Raw genomic sequence first — 23,062 nt, forward strand, 5'->3', positions numbered from 1 at the left:
CTTAAGGTATTACTTAACATTTTCATCAAAGGATGTGAGGTGGACTTGGGAATAGGTTTGTAAGTAGTAGTAGTATTTGGGTGGGATCATGAGTCCTGGAAGACAACTAGAGAAATGGTCTATAAAAGTGTGATAAGTTCAATAAAGAACAGAAGAATGGCAGAGGAAGCACAGGTTTATCTCAGGGAAAACAAAACCCAGCAGACTACCCACTGAACCTACATTATAATGGTCCACTTATTTGTCAGATCTCGTCAAAGTATTGTGTTCATGTTTAGGATGCACAAAAAGTTACAAAAGTTATTTTAAGAACTTAAAACTGCTCTCCCAGGAACAGTCCAAGGAACCTAAGTGTCATACCTCACCACAAACACCCCAATCTTTGACAGAAGTGACAACTAGCCTATAATTTGTTGGTCATCTCAAATGAAGATTAGATGCAAGGATGTGGGTTCAACTATACACAAAGTCTGGTTATGCTCACCAGTGGTCGCCAGCCTTTTGGACCTCGCAGACCACTAGTGGTCCATGGACCACCAGTTGGCGACCGCTGGACTAGACAGAAAGGGCTAGATGATGAATGACGTTAAAATATATTTCACTTTTTTTCATTACTCAGAGAAGTATATTTTAAAGCCGAATGGGATTTTATAAATAATACAACGTCATCCCATGGAAGCAAGGTCCCTCAAGATGCTGCAATGGAAAAAAGGGTTTCAAAATCTACCAAGTTTGGTGAACAATATATATTGTATCACTCTCTTTGGAGAGTTACAGTGCATGTTATCATATATAAGCCCCAAGAAGTCTTGCAGGGGGGAAAATTAACTTTAACTCACAATTTCCCAAACTTAACTTGAACAACAGAAATTGTAATGGTCTTAATAATTTTCTTATTCCTTGGGACCCCCAATCTAGCCCCAAACCTTCATTTTAACTTTGAAGGAACAGATTTAGTTTCATGAGTGATCCCAGATTTGACTAGATTTGGGCAGTGGCAGAAATGGGACTTAAACCATTCCACTGCTTTTCCTGTACTCTGTTGTTGTCAATGAAATAAAGCCAGAAATAAATAAATAGGTTATTTTCTATTATTTGTCTGGAGTCTCTGCTTTTTCTTATTATCTCCATTAAAATAAAGGAAATCAATTAAATGCGAGAGAAATCTTAACTGAAAAATGAGTCACACTCTTTAATCTGTTGGAACACAGCAAAGCCTGCAAAAGTACTAGACAAAGATAAAACATTACTGTGCAACAAACTAGAAACATTCATGTTGAATTGATGCTTGGGCCCTGTTGCAGTTAAAGGATTTATTACACAGACTTTTTCCCCTTGCTTTGAACAATTCCACATATTCTACACTACTATTCACTGACACATACCCTTGTTTTGGCCAGTGATTATTTTTGCCTTTTCAGCATTACTGCCTACCTTCCTTAGGCTAAAAACCAAACAAAAACTACAAACTATTTTAAGAAGTCCTCTTTCCTTCCTCCCAGTCTTGATGGGGTTGTCAATCAAGGTGCTCTTTATCCTTTCCAAAGGATAGGCAATATATGCCTATCAAACTCCTTCTTCCAAGAACTTGAATCCTGAGTCGAGTGACACAGGAATGAAGAAATGATAGAGCTGAGAAAATCCAACGGCTGGGTCTTGATGAGATAATTCTGATCATTTACTTGTTTCTATGATCTGGATCCCCAGCATTGCCTGGGCTCCTGTCCATCCTGAGGTCTTCAGTTAAAAAATATTAATGTCTTTGATAGAAAAAAGTTCTTTTTTATTTGTTTCAGTTAGCTAGAACTGATAGCTATTGTTTACAAGTGAATATGATGCTCATCTATGGTGTACTTGGCAAATGGATGGGGCATTATCAAATATTCATAATCATTACAAGGGTCACACAGCTGGTAATGAATCATTCTAAAAAGAGTTGGCATAAAAATGAAACGTAATATTAAAATAATTTAATGATGATGGATAAAAATATAGCTGCTAAAATATCAGGATTCCATAGGCATTTTGGTTATTTTATCTATAAACAAGGCTTGTTAAAATTCTAAAAATTATGAGTCAGGTGATATGCACCTTGGGCTGCTCATTAGTTAATCTATTTCTGATGGCGGAAAGAATTCCATTACCTTGTGTCTTTATTTTATAGGGGAGTTGACAAGCCATGCTTTCAGATATGCCTTGAACCGAAGTAGAATGTACAGTAAGATACAGATTTTCTCAAATGAATTGCCAAAACCATTAATCTTTATCTAAGGACCCATAATAACAGTTTGTTCTCAGGAGCAGGTGGGGGAGGGAGAGAAAATGTCTTCCAGAAAGCACTTTGGCAGTCAATCTGGTTGATAATAAAACTTGATGAAACATCTGTGATTAATATTAATTCTAATTCTCCCTTTAATGGATAATTGTGAGAAAGATAATTTATCCCATTCATTCAGACTACAGCTGAGTTTTTCCATTTAGAAAAGAACATTTCTCTATGTTTTGCAGGTATGAGCCTGTATAGGGAAAAAAACAGGTGCATAAAACTTGCCAATGGTGAAGCAGTTTCGAGTTAGCCCTCAAAAATATTTTGTATGAGTTCAACTGTCCCCAAAAATGGTTCTCTAAGTGACAGGCTGGTATTTTTGCATCTTCACCACTGTAGAACATTCTAAATGAACCACAGCGAACTGACTTAATATATTTTGGTCACATTTGATTTGGCAAAGAATGTGAGAAAAATGCCCTTGTGAGTAAATGACAGTAAGCTATTTCTGACCACCAATGTATTTCAAACTAGTTGATGATAGGAACTATTTTTGACACATGCAAATGTATAATTTAAAGTACCCATAAAAATTTGTCATGGAAGCTATCATTAATTTTGACAGAAACTAGGAAAGTAACTAATTGCCTTTCAAATATCAATATTAAGAATACCATCTATTAAATGACCACTTTAACTCATTTATACGTGGAAAACTTGAGGCATGGGCTGAAACCTTCTGCCACTTTCACAGACCTGATAAGTGATGGAGTCAAGACCCGGATCCCCTCATTCTCATCTTATTTATTCCTCTAAACTTAATCATATTTTTAGTAAAAGAAACCTATTAAATAATGTTCTTATTTTCTAGGAACCAGGACATATTATATGGTTTAAAAACATGATTGCTGTCTAACCCAATACATCAGCGGTGAGTAGTGATTAAATATACATACATCTCTGTTGACCTTTAATCATAACCAAATCATGGCTCCATTTAGATATAGTACTCCTTTTTCATCAGACTCGAACCAAACAGCAGGACAAGAGAACATAAACTGACAAGCATGAAAGGTCACAGACAATAGGCACCCACTTCTTCAATGGACCTTCCAACAGCCATGTTACTGCAATAAAATATTATAAAAACTACTCACTGTTTCCACTTTCCCCAAGCACACATCTTCCTTCTAAACCATTGGTCCACAGTTAATATTTGTTATCACTAAATATCTTGCCTGTGTCCTCTATTTTTATGTGGCTTTCTGATTCTTATCCTCACACAGTTTACCACTTTGTCAAAGAAATTCATTTTATTACAAACATTTTTAAAGTTATATAAAAAATACAGAAACCCCAAAGGGTTAGCTGGCTCTAGTTTGCATCAGCCTGGTGAAACTGTATCTTATTTATGGACAAAGCAAACAAGACTGTTTAGTGGGACAGAAGGAAGGATCCGTTACTACCATCTTGAAGGAGCTGACTCCCAGAATCCTAGACTCTCTGAGTCTTTATCTTAGACTAGCTTGGTCTCTCTCTAACCAGAGTTCCCTCGGTTATGCAAACATTCACCTAACAAAAAACGGCCTTTGTTCAACACTGATGCTGCTGCTCCATTCACACAAAGCTCCCAGTACCTACTTCTTCCTCGTCTTGATTTCAAGATGCGTCTATACCCACGTTAAGCCAATATTCCCAAGGTGTGGAACAAAGACAACCTACAGAGGAAACTGCTCGAGAGCTTGTTAAAAAGCGAAGATCCCTTCTGCAACCTCATAAAAGGTAATGAGTCAGACTTTCTGGAAGCAGGTTCCATTTTCCTCTCCTTTGCAGGTGAGTCACTAAAGGTAGGACAGTGTCTTAAGCCCTGAGCCCTGGATGCCACCATGCCCCTCAAGTCAGCACTTCCCATCTTTAACGCTGTCTAAAGCAATCTACTCTCCCTCTGTTATCAACAGTGTCAATCTTGTAATTTACTCTATTTCTCTTTTAGTGATCATTTTCATGGATATATTTTTCTCCTATTAGACCATCAGCTCCTGGAGGACAATGATTACATCGAGTATTTTCCACTGTCCCTCCATGGTGTCTGTGGCCCTGGCCTGACGGGTAAACACCGCTCAGGGAGTCCTGATGAATTGTTTGCCTAATGAGAAAATGATATGTACTGAAGTATATCCATCGATAGCCACTGTAGGTATCCTACAAATCTAATGATGCACAAGTACCAACAACCCAAGCAGACTTTAATAAACAGGTTTATATAGCATTTTAAAAATAAGTATTTTAGGAAATAGCTGCAATAAATCTTCTACAATGAACTTTAATAATAAACTAACACTTCATATCAAAAGGTCAGAAATCCTGCTTTTTGACTGAATTAATAATCCAGCAAATGTTATTGATTTAGCAATTTCACTTAATAAAACATCATCAAAGCTATGCCAAAAAAAATAAAAAGTAAATAAAACTCTGCAGCCATGGCAAAGAAGCTGAAAGCAATACAGAAACAATGGAAATTCAGATAAAGGGTGTTACTGTCCCTGAGATTAGAATAATTTCTTCATAAGTACCAGAACTATTTTTGGAATAAGTTTCTGAATATTACTTGCTATACATGGAAAAGAGCTAAAAGCGTGAACGCTGGAGTCAGAAAGCCTTTGCTCAACAGGACTTGACCGCACAGGAACAGCGAGATTTTAGACAGACCCGATTGTGTGTCAGATTTCTCATCTGTGAAGTAGGGACAATAATATTGTCTAACACATAGTTGCAATAAGGTATGGATGAGATTGTATAGGTAAACTTATGTAACAGAAAAGTGTTCACTACATGATAGCTATCCTATATAATAAAAGGCTAATATGCAAATAGACCCAACAGAACAACTGAACAACCAGTCGCTATGATGTGCGCTGACCACCAGGGGGTGCACACAGAACATGGCGGGCATCAGCAGCAGGTGGCAGAGTGCAGAACATGGCAGGCGTCGGCTGCATCGGGATGGTGGAGCAGGTGAACCGGGGCGCCAGACCAAGGCGGGGTGCTGGTTGCTGTCATCGGGGGCAAGCCTCTGGTAGTTACTAAAAATTCTTTGCTCCTGTGCGCTGCAGTCTTGCCCTGCGCTTGCACCTGCTGCCAGTGCCGGCCCCGCTCGCACCCACTCCTGGCGCAAGCCCCAATCGCTCTGTACCATCAGTGGGTGCAAGAGGGGCCAGCACTGTCAGCGTGTGGGAGCAGTGGGAGCAGGGCTGCCGGCAGATAGGGGACCAGGGACCAAGGCAGGAGGGGCCGGGTGGGGGCACAGAGGATGGGCTGAGACCCACCCCTGTGCTCACCACAGTCTCACAGCCCACAGTTCCTTTCAATGTGCATGAATTCGTGCACTAAGCCCCTAGTTATTATATAATCACTCAGCATCCAGCCCTAACACAATTTATTTCAATGTATTTATATGATACGACCCAGATCAGTAGCACCTTCAAAACCGTACTGCTTCCTATGGCCTGCTAGAAAAGTTCCAGATTCCTCAGACCAGAACTGACTGCTCTCCACAATCTGGCCCCACCTATAGAGTTCTGTTTTCCAAGTCCTCTCCTTTCATCCCAGTCAGACCCGGCTTTTCATTGACCCCCGAGTCTGAGCTCTTCTGATTCCCTTACCAGCACAGGGGAGACAGGTGAGAGAGTGCAGGGAGCCGTGTGACGCTTGTTCTCTGGAGGGCTGCCCAGGTGGTCTCCCCAACTCTGCCAAGTGCCCTCATGAACCACAGCATGACCTCCCCTGTGTAAAATGTGGGGCCCTGCACTCGGCTGCCATAATTCCTGAACTTCATTCTAAAGATTTCAATTGTTATAAGTTCTCAAATTTGGTACTCCCCCTTGTAAAACCTCTACTCCCTTTCTTGAATGTATGGGGATGTGTAATAACCTCAAGTCTGCGAAAAACGGGTGGATTTTAAGTAATAACAGCAATACAACAACTATAATAATGGAAATAATCATTTGTAGCGACTGTGCAGCTGAAGGACAAGGTAAGACAATTGCCAACACATCCTATTAACAAGCTGTGATATTGAGACAGTCGGCGGTGAGGTTTTGCAGTATATCCACCAATGCCTTCCCCGTGCTACCGGTTCTGTTCATCACATTTAAACCTCTGAAAAAAACAACTCAGGGTACTTCCAGTAGCCTTGCTATTCACTAAATGTCTTCATCACAATTGAGGTGGGGAGAGTGAAGGGCCCACGTTATTATGCCCTCATGTTCTGACCCCACACACCATTCAATGGCATTCTACTTTGTTTTAAAAATCCATACACCTCCTAAGGGGGTGAACCTCAAGAATAAGCTAACATGAAACGTTCCTCTTTAGGTCACCTGAGTCAGTTTTTTGAACAGGGTCTGCCTTAAATTCCAGGGTGTAGGTAGGAGTTACAGAATGACTTACAAGGGTGCTTGAAATCTGTCTCCTTTTAACTTCTTTTAAAATATGTATTATGAAGTAAGTGAATAAAGACTTGGAGTCAAACCACATGGGTTCGAATCCTGACTTCATTGTAAAATACAAAAACTTTGGGCAAGTTACTTATCCTCTCTCAGCCTCTGTTTCTCATCTATATGTGAGGGATAATAATAGATGAAGATTCAACGAGTTAGAACATGTATAATGCTAATACAGTGCCCGGCACACAGTAAACTTGCAATAAATGCCAAATCACTAGAATTATGATTATCAGCAAATGTTAGGGGAGAAATTATTAGTCAAAGTCTGAGTAAGCCTTTATAACAATAATAGCTATACTCCATTTAAATCATTTCAGCATTTATTACACGGTCTCAAAATTAATTGAACTGCCCTTGGCGTATATAGCAAGAACTTTAAGCAGTCCACAATGGACTTAAAGGAGAAATTTTGCTCAACAAATTAGAAGCAAATTTTCATTAGAAGCCAGATATTGGTGCTACTAAAATTTGGACAAGTTTAAATTAATATCAACATGTATTATTTTTTAATGATTCAGAGACATTATATGTTTTGAAAAACTTGGAAGCAAAAGAGAACGCTAACTGTAAATGAAATCTCACCTAACATCAATGTAGACAGAGCTAGTTGGAAATGGTGTCCATCTCTGAAAATAGTAAAATGAAAAGATATTCCAATTTCTAACAACAATAGACTGGCTGGCTGTTCTCCAATTCATGATATTTTACTTTGAGAGCTCAGAATGAATTCATATTTTGTAAAGTTTAAATTTTAAAACCAAACCTGAACATAGCATATATATATATTTTAAAGCTCTGTTCCTAATGTGGGTTTCCTACAATCTGCCTAAAAATATTCAGCGGAAAGGAAGCCTGTTGCCAAACTCCACTTATTCCCCTATTAAACAGAGGTAACCATGTCCCCAGAAATCAGATTTCAAGCCCACAGGATACTCATGAACTAAAATAATGAATGACAACGCCTTGCTCTCTGCATTAATATTAAAGAAAAGAGAAAATAGAAAACTTTATAGCCACTATCAGCTCTCTCGACCATAAATCTCAAGTTTTGAGAATTGCTTCCCAAAAGGGTAGGGAGCGGGGATGAGTTGTGAGCGAGCTTTGGAGCCTAGAGATATTTTTTAGCAAGCCAGCAAAGCACTGACACACATTTCTACATATCTCTGGCTGTGAAAAGTCTCATTTGTGGTGATTTATACTTCCTCATAAAGAACTCTGTAGATAATATAAGCCTGCTGTGAGGCTGTATGACAACTTTCAAACCAAGACTTACGCAACCATTCTGTTAAAATAGAGCAAGAATGGATGAGTGGAGGAATCTGTAGAAATAGTATTTCTTCCGATGAAAGACCAATGCTACTCTTCCGACAGGGAGCAGCCTTTCGCCCTGTGTGCAGGCTGTGTGGATGGCGTTCTGGTTGTCTAAGTGAGGACGTATTTTTTTCCCCAAGATTGACTATGCATTTGGCGTGTGCATGCTTGTGTAATTTACAATAAATGACACTTAGACAGCATCACACTGGAGTTCGGTTGCCTTAATAAGTTACTAAGGGAAACACAGAGAATAGCATGCTGACAACCCGAAGTCAATGAAGTATAAACAGTTATTCCAAGTGTCACTGGCGTGTTATTTCCCTTTCTCTTGGCATCTGCTCTGGGTAGCACTGCGCACACACACCCAACAATGCAGCAGCTCATTAAACTGTTTTCAGTTAACTCTGAAATCAAATTAGTACAGTACATGTTTATAAGGCTGAGAATTACTGCTTCCCCGTGAAATTACACAATTAATCAGGTGCGTCATTTCTCTCAGAGATGTGGCCACTTTTGACATTTAGGGATAAAAAGAACAATCCTTTAATTTGTTTCCATTTTGGCACTTGGTCTCTGTAGGGGGACAGGAAGCAAAAGGTGACATAAGTCCTTCCTCCTCCTCAGGAGGCCAGACACTACATGGTTCCCGTCTTATAGTGGCATTTTAAATTCGTAAAAGGAGCACAAAGAAAAAGTCTTTGGTTCTCGAGCTTCTTATCTGAGTGCCGCAGCCTTTGAAACATTCAAATAATGGGAAGAATAGGAGTCTTCAGTTTCTTATGACTGATATCATGAATTTCCATCAGGCCCCGATTACTCAATAGCTTTTAAGGTTCCCCTTGCAAATTTTAAGAATGCCCCCCAAGTCAAAATCTATGAAGCAGTGATGTTTGCTCAATTTTCCTTTTCACAGATGTATTTGGCCTTCATTTCTCTGATTCTCCTTAACAGTACCTCATCCTTAAGTCATTTAACAGGGCATGCATTTCTTTTTAAAATTCTCCCTACTAGCCCGGCCAGTGTGGCCCAGTGGTTGAGTGTCGACTTCTGAACCAGGGGGTCGCAGTTTGATACCTGGTCAGGGCACATGCCTGGATTGCAGGCTTAATCCCCAGTAGGGGGCATGCAGGGGGGCAGCAGACCAATGATTCTCTCTCAGCATTTATGTTTCTCTCTCTCTTTCTCTCTCTCTCTCTCTCTCTCTCTCTCTCTCTCCCCCCCCTCCCTTTCTGATATCAATAAAAAATATATTATTTAAATTAAATAAAATTCTCCCTACATGACCAAATAATATTGCCCAAAATTTACAAAATAATAAAGTGTTTTCAAATACCCCGTGTTCCTATTAACTGCCTCTCTGACCTTTGATTTTACCTAGACTATCTGAAACGTGCTGGGGGACATGTCTGCCGAGCCCCAGCCATGCTGAGCTGAGCATTCTTGTAACAGGGCACCCGGCTATAAACAACTGTTTTCAGAAGAGAAACTTACAATTAACACAGAAAAATATCCTGAAGTCTCTAAATATCCTCTTTCTTGTTCTTTATTTAACCTTCATTGAAGAGCCCTTGAAATCCATTCATGCTTTCCTAAAAGATGGCTAGGGACGACTTGAAACAAACACAATTCTCTGAAACTCATTCTTTAAATAAACAGGCATTCTTGCAGGCTCTCTAAAGACCATGGGAAATATATAAAGGCAAGAGAATGACTATTTTCAGGAAGTAATCTGATATAGTCCCAGACAAACTTTCAGTGTCCAAGTGGAGAAAAAATGTTCCATTGTATGTTTAGGAAAAAAAAAAAAAAGACAGAGAAAAAAACTAAAAAAAACCCCAAAACTTAAAAAACAACAACAATCTTCATAGCTTTTAGTGACTACAATATACTCTGTATCTATATCTGAGCAATTACTATTTGATATTTGTGCCATATTCATTCTTTTTCACTATAAAGATATTAAAATTTATAAATTTCCTAATACTGCCCTTCAACTCCCTTCTGTATTAATACAAATATGCTTTGCTGAATACCATGATCTGAGTCCACCTACCAAGAAAGACACAGGGGGCAAACTAGTAGACAGACAGTCCTTACAGAAATTTCAGTTATAAACCCCTTGAATCTCAGCAGAAGTATATGTTAGAGCATTTAATGCTAAGACTCCAGTAACCCAAAACATTTTTTCAACATGCTGAAGCAAACATTGAGTTGATCATTTTAAGGAAGTACCTTGTACTTACAGGTCACCTCCCCTGAAAGAGAAAAGACTCTGAAAGATGGAAAAGATTACTTTCTGCTTTGATAAATGTGCTGCTTGACACTCTTCTATTTCAATACGAAAACTCAGGAAAAAAAGGTGATTGGTGTGAACCGTCAGGACCCAAATAATTATTAATGTAGACTAGAGGCCCGGTGCACAAAATTCGTGCCCGGGGGGGGGGGTCCCTCAGCCCGACCTGCAATGATGCCAGCATCCCTCCATGTGCCGGGGCCCCTCCCCCCCCAGCCTCCGGCCTGAGACCCCTCCCCTCCCTGTCCCGGCCTCCACCCTGAGGCCCCTCTCCTCCCCTCCCCTCCCTCCGCACGGCTGGGGCACTGATGCTTCGCTCACATTGCTGGGGCAAAGCTGCCAGCGTCCCGCCCTGGCCCCTATGGGAGCTGCCATCTTTGTCACGGAGTGACAATTAATTTACATATTACTCTTTTATTAGATAGGATTATTAGAGTAAGCTGCTGTAAAACCAGACATCTCAAAGGCAATGAAGACTCCCTTTCTGGGCATATGCAATCCTAGCATGTAATTCCTTCAGAAGATAGGCATGGACCTAAACTGTGAATCTTTACTAGGCATTTATGAAATTTTTTTTTATTGATTTCAGAGAGGAGGGGGGAGGGAGAGAGAGAGATAGAGACATCAATGATGAGAGAGAATCACTGATTGGCTGCCTCCTGCATGCCCCACACTGGGGATTGAGCCTGCAACCCAGGCAGGTGCCCTAGACCGGAATCGAACCCAGGACCCTTTAGCCCACAGGCCTATGCTCTATCCACTGAACCAAACCGGTTAGGGTTACATTTATGAATTTTTTTTACTAAACTATCAATATGGACTATTCCAGTTGCCTTACGTTTTCAAAGGATGCAAACATTTTTGTATGTGAATAATTGAAGTTATCTATTTGATAGTCAACTGGTCCTTGAAAAAAATTTTAAAAGAGAGAGGAAGGGAAAGAGAAACATCGATCAGCTGCCTCCTGCATGCCTCCCACCAGGGATCCAGCCTGCAACCCAGGCATATGCCTGGACCAGAATCAAACCAGCAACCTTTTGGTGCATGGGATGATGCCCAACCAACTGATCAATGCTGAGCGAAGAGAAAAAATATTTCCTTAATTGAGTCTTGGAAATAAGAAAAATTGTGATAAAGTATTACTATACTTCATTTTACAGATGAAGAAAGTGAGGTTTGATGACGTTAAGTTATCCAAAGTCACACAGCTATGAAGAGTATATAAGGATTTGAGTTCAAAGCTGCATTTACCAGAGTTGGTGCCCTTAAAAAAATGATGTCCATTCCCTCCTCTGATGTAATGTATTCCCAGCATAAGATCAAAACATTTTTAAGAAACCAGAGAACTGATGTAGTGGATACAGTAAAACTAGGGCTTCTAATTTACCTGCTTTTCTCAAACACCAGCATATAAGAAATTTAAAAAAAGTAATTTTTGTTCTATTTCGTTTACTATTATGACATTTATTCATTTGACAAACATTTATTGAACAAGTTTTCTACATACTGTTTTCTACTATTTTTTTTTGTTTAAAATATATAGTTTTACATCAATATTATGGTTAAGTAGATTCCCTATGCAATGGAGAGCTGGCCTGATTTTACAAACACTTCTCTGAGAAGCTACGCTCTAAGTTCCAAACAACTCACCTGCAAATAAGCTTTTGGAACATATTCAACTGGCAAGAGAAGGACTTTCTTTACATTAGTAGTCTCTGGATTTGCTTGAATACTCATACATTTTAAAGAATAATCAATGACTATTTTGTACAAGCAAATGATTTCTGAAGCTAATGTTGGTCAATTCAATAAAATATCTCTTAAGAATTTAGGTTACTTATTTTGTCAGTTTCAAAAAAAAAAATTGTGTAGTGCATATTAAAACTTCATCACAAGTTAAGACTATAAACTTTTCATTTAAGGGCATAAAGCAGAGAATTAGCAGTTAACCACCATGCATTCAAGTTGTTGTAGGCTATGGATTTAGGAATGATGCCCATAGTAACATAGACTGCCCCTATGGTTTTCTAATTTTGAAAAATATGCATCCGAAAAAGACTGAAAAAGAAGTCTTTAGCTCCCCTAAAAGTTCTTTTCATTAATGAGATTTTTGAGATTTTAGTACCAAAGAAATGGAATTTTTAGCTCTGTACTTCTATCACCTTATCAATATAAAGGAATAAACATGTGTATTCAAGTTTACTCACCAATAATCTGGGGAGGGTGCATTCCCTAGTAATCTCTCAGAAATCCCTGATTTGCATCTGGGTGCTGTGACTATCAAGTATCTGAACTCTGAATATCTTTTGAAGAATATCAGCTATACTTTAGATACAGCAAATGCTTGAATAATTATCTGTCGTTTTAGTATCAACTTCAGCAAATGCCATTTCTCTTCCTATTGTAAGTCTCTCATTAAAACTCACTCATTTCTGAATCAAGTGTGGAATCCTGATTCCACCTGCTGAGTATCTTAAAAAGAATTTCTTTGAAAATACAACTTTTCTGGCTTCTGATGTTATCATATTAAAAGGGTCAACCATCTAGGATGATACAGTTGAACTTTCTTTTGGAGACAGAAAACTATCCTTTAGAGAGCTGAAAATGTATACATGTGTTTAAAATATATCTTGATACTTAATCTTATTTGCATTTCTAGCAGTTTGTAAGTAATATTTTCTAAACAGTAGTGCTAATTATAAAAGAATATATTTTTTTCCTTTTTCATCATTTGATACCTAGGACTTTATCTCTTCATTTCCTTTTAGTTGCTTATTCACTTAATTTCCTCTCAGATCAGCCTTTCTTATCTGTGTGGTTACCTAACTTTTCTGTGCCTCAGTTTCTTCACCTATAAAATGGGAAGAACATTTTCAAAATGAATTGCTGTTTTGAAAATTGTAGGGTACACAGAACAGTGCCTGGGACAGAGTAAGTGCTGTGTAAACACTAGTTATCTTCACTTATTAAACATTTACTACATGCCAAACGATATAATATGGGGCATAGAGCAGAAATATCTAATGCGGGGGGGTGATGAGTGCCTGAGGAAAAATAAAGTAGGGTAAAAGTGTAGAGGATGAGAGAGGTGTTATCTTTACACAGGGAGGGCAGAAGAGCCTGTCTGATACTTTTTTTAATGTAGACTTAAGGAAGTGAGAGCCAAGGACATGGATGCCTGCGGCAATGAGATCCCTGGCAGAGAGAAGAGAAAGTGCTGAGTTCCTGCTCTCTGGGGCATGGACAGGTATGCGGGCAGGCGCTGGAGCAGACAACAGGGAGAAGAGTGAGTGGTAAGAGAAGAGGCCAAAGGCGGGGAAGAGAGGAGGACCTGCCCAGGAGGACCATGGTGGCCAGGTTAGAGACTGGCTTTTGTCTTGGTGAGGCAGGAAGTCGGTCACTGGAGGGCTTTGACAGGGTGGTGATCCAGTGAGAAAACAGATAGGCATTGGGTGCACTAGTGGAGACCACAGGGGATGGTGGTTTAAACAGGACATAATTCTAATACCCAATAGGCCTCTCCACTCTGCATTTCCCCTAATTACGTCTTTAACTGGCACTTACTGAACACCTACTAAGTGAGGAAAAGGCATTAGGCTGGGCCATTTTACAGATGTTCTCTCTTACCCTAGTGGTGCAGACCCTTCGGTAAAATAGGGTAACATTGGGATATTAAAGCTCAAGAAAAGTTTGCAATTATCTATTGCAGTGGTTCTCAACCTTCCTAATGCTGTGACCCTTTAATATAGTTCCTCATGTTGTGGTGACCCCCAACCGTAAAATTATTTTCATTGCTACTTCATAACTGTAATTTTGCTACTGTTATGAATCGTAATGTAAATATCTGATATGCAGGATGGTCTTAGGCGACCCCTGTGAAAGGGTCGTTCGACCCCCAAAGGGGTCGTGACCCACAGGTTGAGAACCGCTGATCTATTACAACCACATTATTTTACCAACATGGAGTTGGAAACCCAGAGAGATTGAATGGTTTACCCAAGATCGTACAGCCAGTGGAGTCAAGAGAAGGGCCTGGGACTCAGGTTGCCTTACTTTACAGAGGAGGACATTCTAGATCAGTGTTCCTACTGACTTACAAAGACAACGTATGGTGCCTTCTTTATTTTCCTTTGCCTCTTCTAATCTAAAAACAGCAACAGTAAAACTTCTTTCAAACCTGTTCTCATTTGTTCATATTTATGAGAATCATTTCTAAAATGAGTATTTTTGAAATTTCTAAAATTGTTCTTTGCCTTAGGAAGTCTCTATTGCCATAACCTATTCGCAGGCAGTTCTGCAAATCTATCACTGATAGAAATACCACCGACCTTCTCTAATTTAGTATGCCAATCACTTCCCAAAATAACTCCTGTAGACTAAAAACAGTGTATGTCAGATTCGAGAATGGGCTCAGTCTGCCGTAGCGACAATCCCTTATTGTAACAACTTAATAGACTGCCTGTTCCCAAGGCAAGGAGGACATAGCACAGAGTCATTCTTGGGACAAATACAGGATCTGGAATTGTGAATAATATTTTATTTTTAAGTAAAGTAAATTGGAAACTTCAAATGAGATATTTTCAACGACTGTATTTCTTAATTTGGCATGCCTCAACGAAATGAAGAAGGCAATAAATCTTGTTGAGGATAAAGCTGAACTTGATAAGAACTCTCTAACGGGTGTCCTCTCTAAGTGATGAGGTGGATACCCTGTCATGGGCTACTCCTCTTCCCTTCCCACAAGTTCAAGTTTACGTCTGCATTTCGGTTCACAGTCACCACTAAATGTAACCCTTCCTCTAGTATACCCTACAGCAAGGCTGCCTACTTTAGGCAATAGCTTTCCTTTTTCTCTTGGAAAACTTGGAAGAGGTTTTAAGGCTGCGAAGAGCTGAAATACACCCCTGGCCTGGTAAGAACATTTTATAAAACTGACCGGTGGGTAGTCAGCCTGTTCCTGGGATCAGCAATAGAGCTTCTTGTGACACAGTAAGTGTGAAAAGAGCCGTTTCCCAGTCATGTTGTTCATTCCACACACATTAGAAGAGAGAGAATTCAACTGAGGGCCAATTCTCCCCTAAGACTTCTTTAGTTTAATTATGACCAGAGTATATTAAACGTCTTTAAGACTTCCCCACAGCTCTGCCACTCAGCTCTCAGCAGTGAGAGAACGAGAGGAAACCCTTTCACTACTAAAAAGACAGGGAAGGGTGCGCGTGTGGTTCTAACACATGGTTAAAAATTCAATTTCACCGACTCCAGGCCACCATGCTTCCTGTAGATGAACATCTCCTCACCGCTAATTCTGTGCTATTTTACCTTTCATTAAAAAATGTAATTCAGGTTAAACTCAGCTGAACAGCAAAAAGCTCCTGATATTTTGAAGCATTTTGGAACAATTACTTTGACAGGAGCCCCTGACAGTTAAATGACTCCGTTAAATGAATGTTATAGAAGACACATAATGGTTTTTAGTGAAATATTGAATTTAAGCACAAATGAGGAAAAACGAGTCATAAGCACTATGAGTATATTTGAATAATAACATCTTGCTTATGAACCTCAATGGATTCTATAATTTCTAATAATCATGCAATCAGCTAGTTAGATGGTGAGTATGTTTCCCATCTTAGTGCACTCTACTCATTTTGGGGTTTGCTTTTGTGGTTGTTTTTTAACCTTAGAAACCAATATGAAAATTTGGAAATGCAGTAACTTCCTCCTGTATTGGTATGATATGTTAGAGTTAGGCAATTCATGAGTTGCTGTCCCACAACTGAAGTCCTCCCCTTTCCTCATTCTCACATGCTGAATGAGATTCTTTCACAAAGTGAAAAATTGGCAAAAGGCAAGAGCCTGCTGCCTGAGAACGTGCGAACTCACTGTGTTTCCTCCATCCGTGGGACTCAATATCCCTTTTCTTTTTTCTTTATTAAGGTATTACATATGTGCCCTTATTCCCCTATTGCCCCCCACCCCCACTCATGCCCTCACCCCCCTGGTGTCTGTGTCCATTGGTTAGGCTTATATGCATACAAGTCCTTTGGTTGCTCTCTCCCCATTACCCCCGCCCTTCTTATTTTATGGATCGAAGGTGAGATAGTATCAAGGCTCTCACATGTTTTCTCATGACTAAGGGCTGAAATATGCACTGAAATAATAAGACTGGTGCTGTTCCATTTCCTTTCTAAATTCAATTCCAATGTAAGTGAGAGTGCCCTTGTGGTGGAGAAATCCAGCTTATAACATTCTGCTTCTGCAGAAGAAAGGGAACTGGAAGTCCTTGTACACTTAAAACATGGGGGCCAGGAGAGAGTGGGGACACTTGAATTGGAGAAATGAGAACAGGAATGTTTTTCATCTTGCAGGTCTGGCGAGCGGGTTGAAAAATCAGTGCTCAGCACACTGGGTGGTATCGCTGGGATTGCTACACACCAGGAACAGCTGCACACCCAGATTCTTCAGGCAGGTGAGGTACAACCTCCGCCAGGGTCCCACCGCTCCCTGCATGCATCTTCATTCAGCAATTGTCTATTTACACTGTCACTGCCTCTGGACAAGTCTGCTCCCCACTAGACAGTCACCCTTGAGGACAGGGAGTGTCTGTTCCTCTTGCATCCCCCAACACTTCTGAGCCACGGTGTACTGTTCAATAAATGTAATTTTAAACAAATAAACTTTTAACTCCTTCAGCTGACCGTGAAAACATGTGGGAAAGGCCAGATCACTTAAAAATTTGGTATTAAAGGAAAGTTCAGGCAGAGACACAGCAGGCTGCCTAAATTAGATATGACCTATAACCCCAGAAGCATCGCTCTCACCGGACGACCTACCGAATCTCGGATGACCCCCGAGCAGAAATCTGCATTATAACACGATCTCAGGTGACTTATGCACAGAGGTTCCGGAAGCGGTTGTCTGGAATCTATGACTAGTATGATGCCTGAAGAAGTGATGGTGTATATGGTGGAGAAATAGAAGGCCATGGCAATGTGATGAAGCGAGGTCTGCTGAGAAAGTTTTAGCGCTCTCTCAGGACAGGGTCGCTGAATGCTCACAGGTGGGAAACACACTTACACCAGTTCCCTTGGAACCCTTTCTAGATCCTTCTTTATGCTCTTTCCTGTTTAAAGACACAGCTGCTCTTAATAATCATCTTTCCTCCTTGGTGCAAAGAGAGTATTTATCGTCAGCATACTGACATTTGCAGGAGGGCTGGCTTTCTCCACTGAAAATGTGGATGACTGAAAGGATATTGCTGACACCTGAATAAGAAATCCAATGACTCTAAGCCATGTAAATTTAATTATTTCCGTTAATTTTTTTTTCAGGAATTTCTCTCCGCCCGCCCCCCCCCCAGCTTTGGAGAAGTCCTAGCAATTTTCATTTAAAAGAAATACAAGTCAGCAGTGGTTCACTGAACAGGCTGACATGCAATTTCATAGGGGGAGAGGCGCTGTGTCTTTAATCTAATTTGTGCTCTCAATTCCCGGCTAATGTATCTAGGGACCCTGATGTATGCATTTACAAGGAGACATCTGGGATGCGGAGTCCAGCTCGCTGCAATTCTCTGGAACATGGGTAAAAAATTGCTCTGGATTCCCCCAGCCGTCCCGCCACATGATAAATCTGCATATACTCACAGATGTAGAAATATTCCCGGCCTGGCCTGAACTCAAATCCTAGAGAAAAGGGCGTGAAGAGCTGGAATTTCTCAGAGAACTTCAGTGGTCCATTTGGAGAGTGAGGCCGGTTACATTCCCATCGCTTGAACCCTTTGGAAGTGTGGTCGCAGGCACTGTAGCCATCAAAGTTCACCATGTAGAGGATGTAACGCTCGGTCTTATCTTCTGGGACCGAGTCCTCGTAGTGAGGGCAGAAAACATCCAGGTAGTCATTGATGCAGACGTCAATGTGGTAGTCACCCCGCTGGAATCTGTGGGGAGAAGGAACAGCTGAGATTATTCACACAGGAAAGGCTTTCGGTTTGGAGTCGGTGGTTGAACCATTAACATTGCCTGCACTAAAAGATTTACTATAACTTGCTTTTGTCGCATGCCATTGTGATTTGGGGCCTGGTTTGAAATGTTACTGTTTGAAATCAAAGAAACAACACGCCATGATACAGAGGAATGCTATTCTATTTGTTTCAAAATACCCTACAAATGGAATCCTTCACATTCATTTTAAGTATTAAAGATCCTGATTTGCTGTTTTCCTTTCATCCTTAAAATCACATATGCTGGAGCAAAGTTTTCTCATTTCTAACATAGTGTTTCACTTCATAAGTATTTTTGAATAAATGAATAAACAATTTAAAGAAGAAATAAATGACTGAATTGTTTTTGTGATAATTGAGATCATTCTCAATTTTCTATGCAAACCGGGAGTATTAGAGTCATAAAGTTTAAAAGCTGGGAAGAAAACTCCTAGAACAAGATGTACTAGTACATGTTAGAGGAATAAAAACCTAAGGCATAATGAGGAACCAGTGAGTGACTGAGCTAGACCTGGGATGGAACCTTCAGATTCTAGTTAGGTATTTCCCTTAGTAAATCTGTTTATGTCACAAAGTCATTTTAGCTAATCTCTCTCTTTTTTAATGCCCTGTCCCTTTCTATATTAAGAAAATTGAAACCATCAAATTTGAATGATTTTCTGCCCATTTCTTTTAATCTTATAGGTCCTGTTCTAGGGCTAGACTACTAAGTAATGAAAGTTAACAAGCCACATGAAAATAGCAAAAATCTCAACCTGCAATAGTTAAAATGCTCGCAAACACACACCATTGCACGCATCACACCACAGTCTGCTCCGATTCTTATCTAACAAAAGCCTTGCTTATTTGTTTTAACTAATACCGTATGCCTTTCCTATCAACTGAACAGTATTTCTCAGGACTCAGTAATATGTGAAACAGGAATTGGCATGCATACACCTTTCTAAAACCAGGGTGGAAAGGCTAGGGAAAAAAAAATCCTGTTTTTAGCTAGTGAGGAAATTCTTCTCTGAGCTCTTAGAAGGTTCATCATAAAATTGTGTTACTGCTGAAATACAACTCCCATAAAGTCATATCATCTTGAAGTCAGACAGTCTCAGGATGAACACTTCCCAGTGAGGGTGAGCTAGTCTATTCCATTTTTGGACATCTCGAAATGTTAGAAAGTCTCTTCTTATATTGAGTATAAATCTGCTTCTGTGTAATTTCCATCCAGTGATCCTACTTCTGCTGCCTGAAATTACCAAGAACAAATCTAATTCTTCTTCCACCAGGTAGTCTATAAAACATTTGGAGGTGTCAGCTATATCGCTCTGTGTCCTCCTTTCTCCAGACTGGAGAATCCTGATTCCTTTGGTTATTTCTGGTATCTTTCCCAGGATCCTCACTATTCTAGTTTCTTGACCCTCAGGTCCTCCAGTTTCCCAGTGCTCTCCTTAAAATGCTGCACCCAGCCCAGCCGGTGTGGTTCAGTGGTTGAGCGTCGACCTATGAACCCGGGGGTCCAGGTTCGATTCCGGTCAGGCACATGCCCGGATTGCGAGCTTGATCCCCAGTGTGGGGCATGCAGGAGGCAGCCAATCAATGATTCTCTCTCATCATTGATGTTTCTATCTTTCTCTCCCTCTCTTAAATCAGTAAAAATATATAATTTCAAAAATGCTGCACCCAAATGTAACGAAGACCTTCCATAGGCTGTAGTGACCAATGTTCAAAAATACTACTACCTTCACTCTAGCTGTTAAACCTTCACTGACAAAGCCCAGATTCCTTTCTGAAATACCACATGATAAAAGGGGAAGTGCTGATTTTGAGTAAGTAGACTGGTTTCTGCTGCAGGCCGAGTGGGGGGAGAGTCAGCCATCTTGAGCCTCCGTTTCCTCATAGGCACTTTGGGATAATAATAAGAATCTGCCTTGCTAACCTCACATGGCTGCTTCATGTCTGAGATGAGGAAACGTATGAAAAGCACCACGTGGATGCGAAGCACTATGCTCAGGATATATGAAAGCATATTCAAATGGGTAATAATAAAATATTAACGTTGAAACAACATCAGTAAGAGCACACAACAGATATGAAAAGCACCACGTGGATGCAAAGCACTGTTACTATGCTCAGGATATATGAAAGCATATTCAAACGGGTAATAATAAAACATTAACGTTGAAACAACATCAGTAAGAGCACACAACAGAAATAAAAATAACCTCATGTTCCCCTTGTTTAAAATCCAAAAATCTCTCCTCAAATATCAAATCATTTACAAAAACTCCAGCTGACCCCTGCGTTTGGAAAGCAGCATGCTGAGTCATACAAAGGAAATAAAGAAAGATGGTCAGATTACTTTTCAGGGAGAGGATCGCAAAATACTACCAACTTTTAAAAACAAACAAACAAACAAATAAAAGGAAAGTATTTATTTCGGTATATTTACAATGATCACAGAACCAAGTTTACTTTTTCTTCATTACCAGCAGACAACAATTTGTCAGCATGCAAGCAAAGCCTGTGTTGCTTTTAAAAGATTTTTGAACATCAAGGTAACATCACTGCCAAAGTACAAAGAAAAGACACTGCGACGTTCAGATAAAAGGGTGCTGGGCTATGAATCATCAGCACTCAAGAGCAGCCTGACAAGTTCTGGATGAGAGCCAGACAGGAGCCGCAGCAGAAGGCAATGCCCAGATGCACTTTGTATTATTATATTATTATTATAGATTTTAAAGACATTCTAGGGGGGATGTTTTTCCTTTCCCTATGTGTCACTCATTTGAGCTTCTGCTAGCACTCAACACAGCTTAAAAGTACAAATAAAAATGAAAACCGCCATTGTCTGGACCCATTCTATTATTGCTTTAGTCTACAAATTGTCCTAGGTTTTTGGATGCCTCATAGTTACCTTTCCCTTTCCGACTTTTATCCTTTAATCCTGGTAATGTTGCTAAGATTTTAATACAACAACCCACGAGACTGAAGACCTGGTTTACACCGGGTTGACCAGTTATCCTTCTGTGGTGACATTTTGCTCTATGTGGGGTGTTAAGTGAATCACTGTGGAACCTATTTTAAAAATGGGATTGCCCAGGAATTAGTATTTCTACTCTTGTATTCCTACAACAAAATTAAAACGATGATTCAGCATGAAATTTACACTAAGTTTCAGATCTTTAACGAAAATTAATTTACAAATGTAAATTTCAAAGGTGGGCCAATATAAACTAAAACAATGATAAGTTGAAACTCATAAAAGGCATCCGTATAATGTACCAAGTACAATCCAAAGAAAAGTTTAGGGTTAAATATTCTTATACCATCCCAAATCACGCTCTCTGGCCACAAAGTAGCACTGAACCATTACTTTCTGGCCTTACTCTGAAGGAGCACATATGTATGGCTAATATTATTGAGTGCTTATTGCATTACATTTATTAATTCAATTTAACTTCCATCATCAAGCCCACAGAATAGACATTATTTGTATACCACTTAAAGACGAGAAAGCTGAGATTAAGAAGTCAAGCAATCTGCTCCATGTTACACAAATGGGAAAAGGTGGAGGCAGAATTCAAACCCAAGCAGCCCACATTCTGACCTCCGAACTGAAGCTCTCCGCTATTCCACTTCCTGAGAGAGTAAGTTGCTAGCATCCAGCTCTTAGGTCTACTCTGTGTTCCCCGAGAGGGATTATTCTCATTCTTGATGGGTTTCAGTTCTCTTCTTCATTCACTGGTGCAGCAAATATTTGCCACATCCAGAAAGTGTTATGCTATGACTTTAAATATGTTGCATATTACTGAGTGGTTATAAGTGTTTCTTTTTACCATTGAGGAAATGACTTTCAGAGAAGTTGTTATCCTCTTAGTTTAATTTTTCTCCACAGGAAAGATGTAGCGGGGTTAGGATTTCAACCCAAGTCTTATATGGTTCTGAAGATTATTCTTTTTCCTCCTAACCACAATGGCTCCGAAGCATTACCAGTGTAACTGCCCTCATGCAGCTTATACTGATCTTCTAGGAAAGCCTGTTGCAAGGTTGAGTGTGTTGATCCACTAGGTTGAACCCACTCTCCTCAACTGGAGGCAGAAGGGTGCATCCACAGTTAGAATAAGCCTCAGATCACAGAGTCTGCACCCAAATCACACACATCATTTCAGTCTTTCCTAGAATAAAGTGCTGTTAGGCTTTCTCATAAAGGGATATTTTTTCCATCTGGAAACAGCTTTCATGAGCTTTAGCTCATTTTAAAAGAGTAAATTCACCTCAAGGAAGAATGATTCCTCATGCCAGTAGTTACAAATACCATGGGTAGCACGACCTGTTTTAATACATCTGTAAATTTCTTGGAAATATGTCCTCTTTACTCCTCATTCTGAATTCCATCCATTGTATCTATGCATCTCTGCTTCTCTGAGATCACTGCATATTATGAACTTATTACCCACAAGCCAACAATAATTATAATATAATCTCTGCTAAATTATCACAGTGGATTATAATACAAAGGCATGCATAGTTACCACACTTAGAAAATGATTGTGTTGGAGTAAAATGATTGCTTCCCAGGTTGTGTTCTCACAATACAAAAATCTCAAGTGCCAGGAAACATCTCATATGCATAGAATGATGGCCCTGTTCTCTACTGGGTATCAGGCCAATGCTCCTTATAACATATACTAAGTAGT

General features: G+C 39.8%; 1 protein-coding gene across 4 annotated transcripts in view; it reads right to left on the reverse strand.

The window, feature by feature from the left end:
* Positions 1 to 23,062, reverse strand: part of EFNA5 (ephrin-A5) — a 277,454-nt gene that overhangs the window by 29,512 nt on the left and 224,880 nt on the right. For all 4 annotated transcript variants that reach the window (XM_005866440.2, XM_005866439.2, XM_014539883.1 and 1 more), the window contains exon 2: positions 18,022 to 18,314. In XM_005866440.2, the coding sequence (XP_005866502.1) occupies positions 18,022 to 18,314 (293 nt within the window). The remainder of the gene's footprint in view (positions 1 to 18,021; positions 18,315 to 23,062) is intronic.

This window comes from Myotis brandtii, unplaced genomic scaffold (genome assembly GCF_000412655.1).
Source record: "Myotis brandtii unplaced genomic scaffold, ASM41265v1 scaffold230, whole genome shotgun sequence".
In the NCBI taxonomy this organism is placed as follows: Eukaryota; Metazoa; Chordata; class Mammalia; order Chiroptera; family Vespertilionidae; genus Myotis; species Myotis brandtii.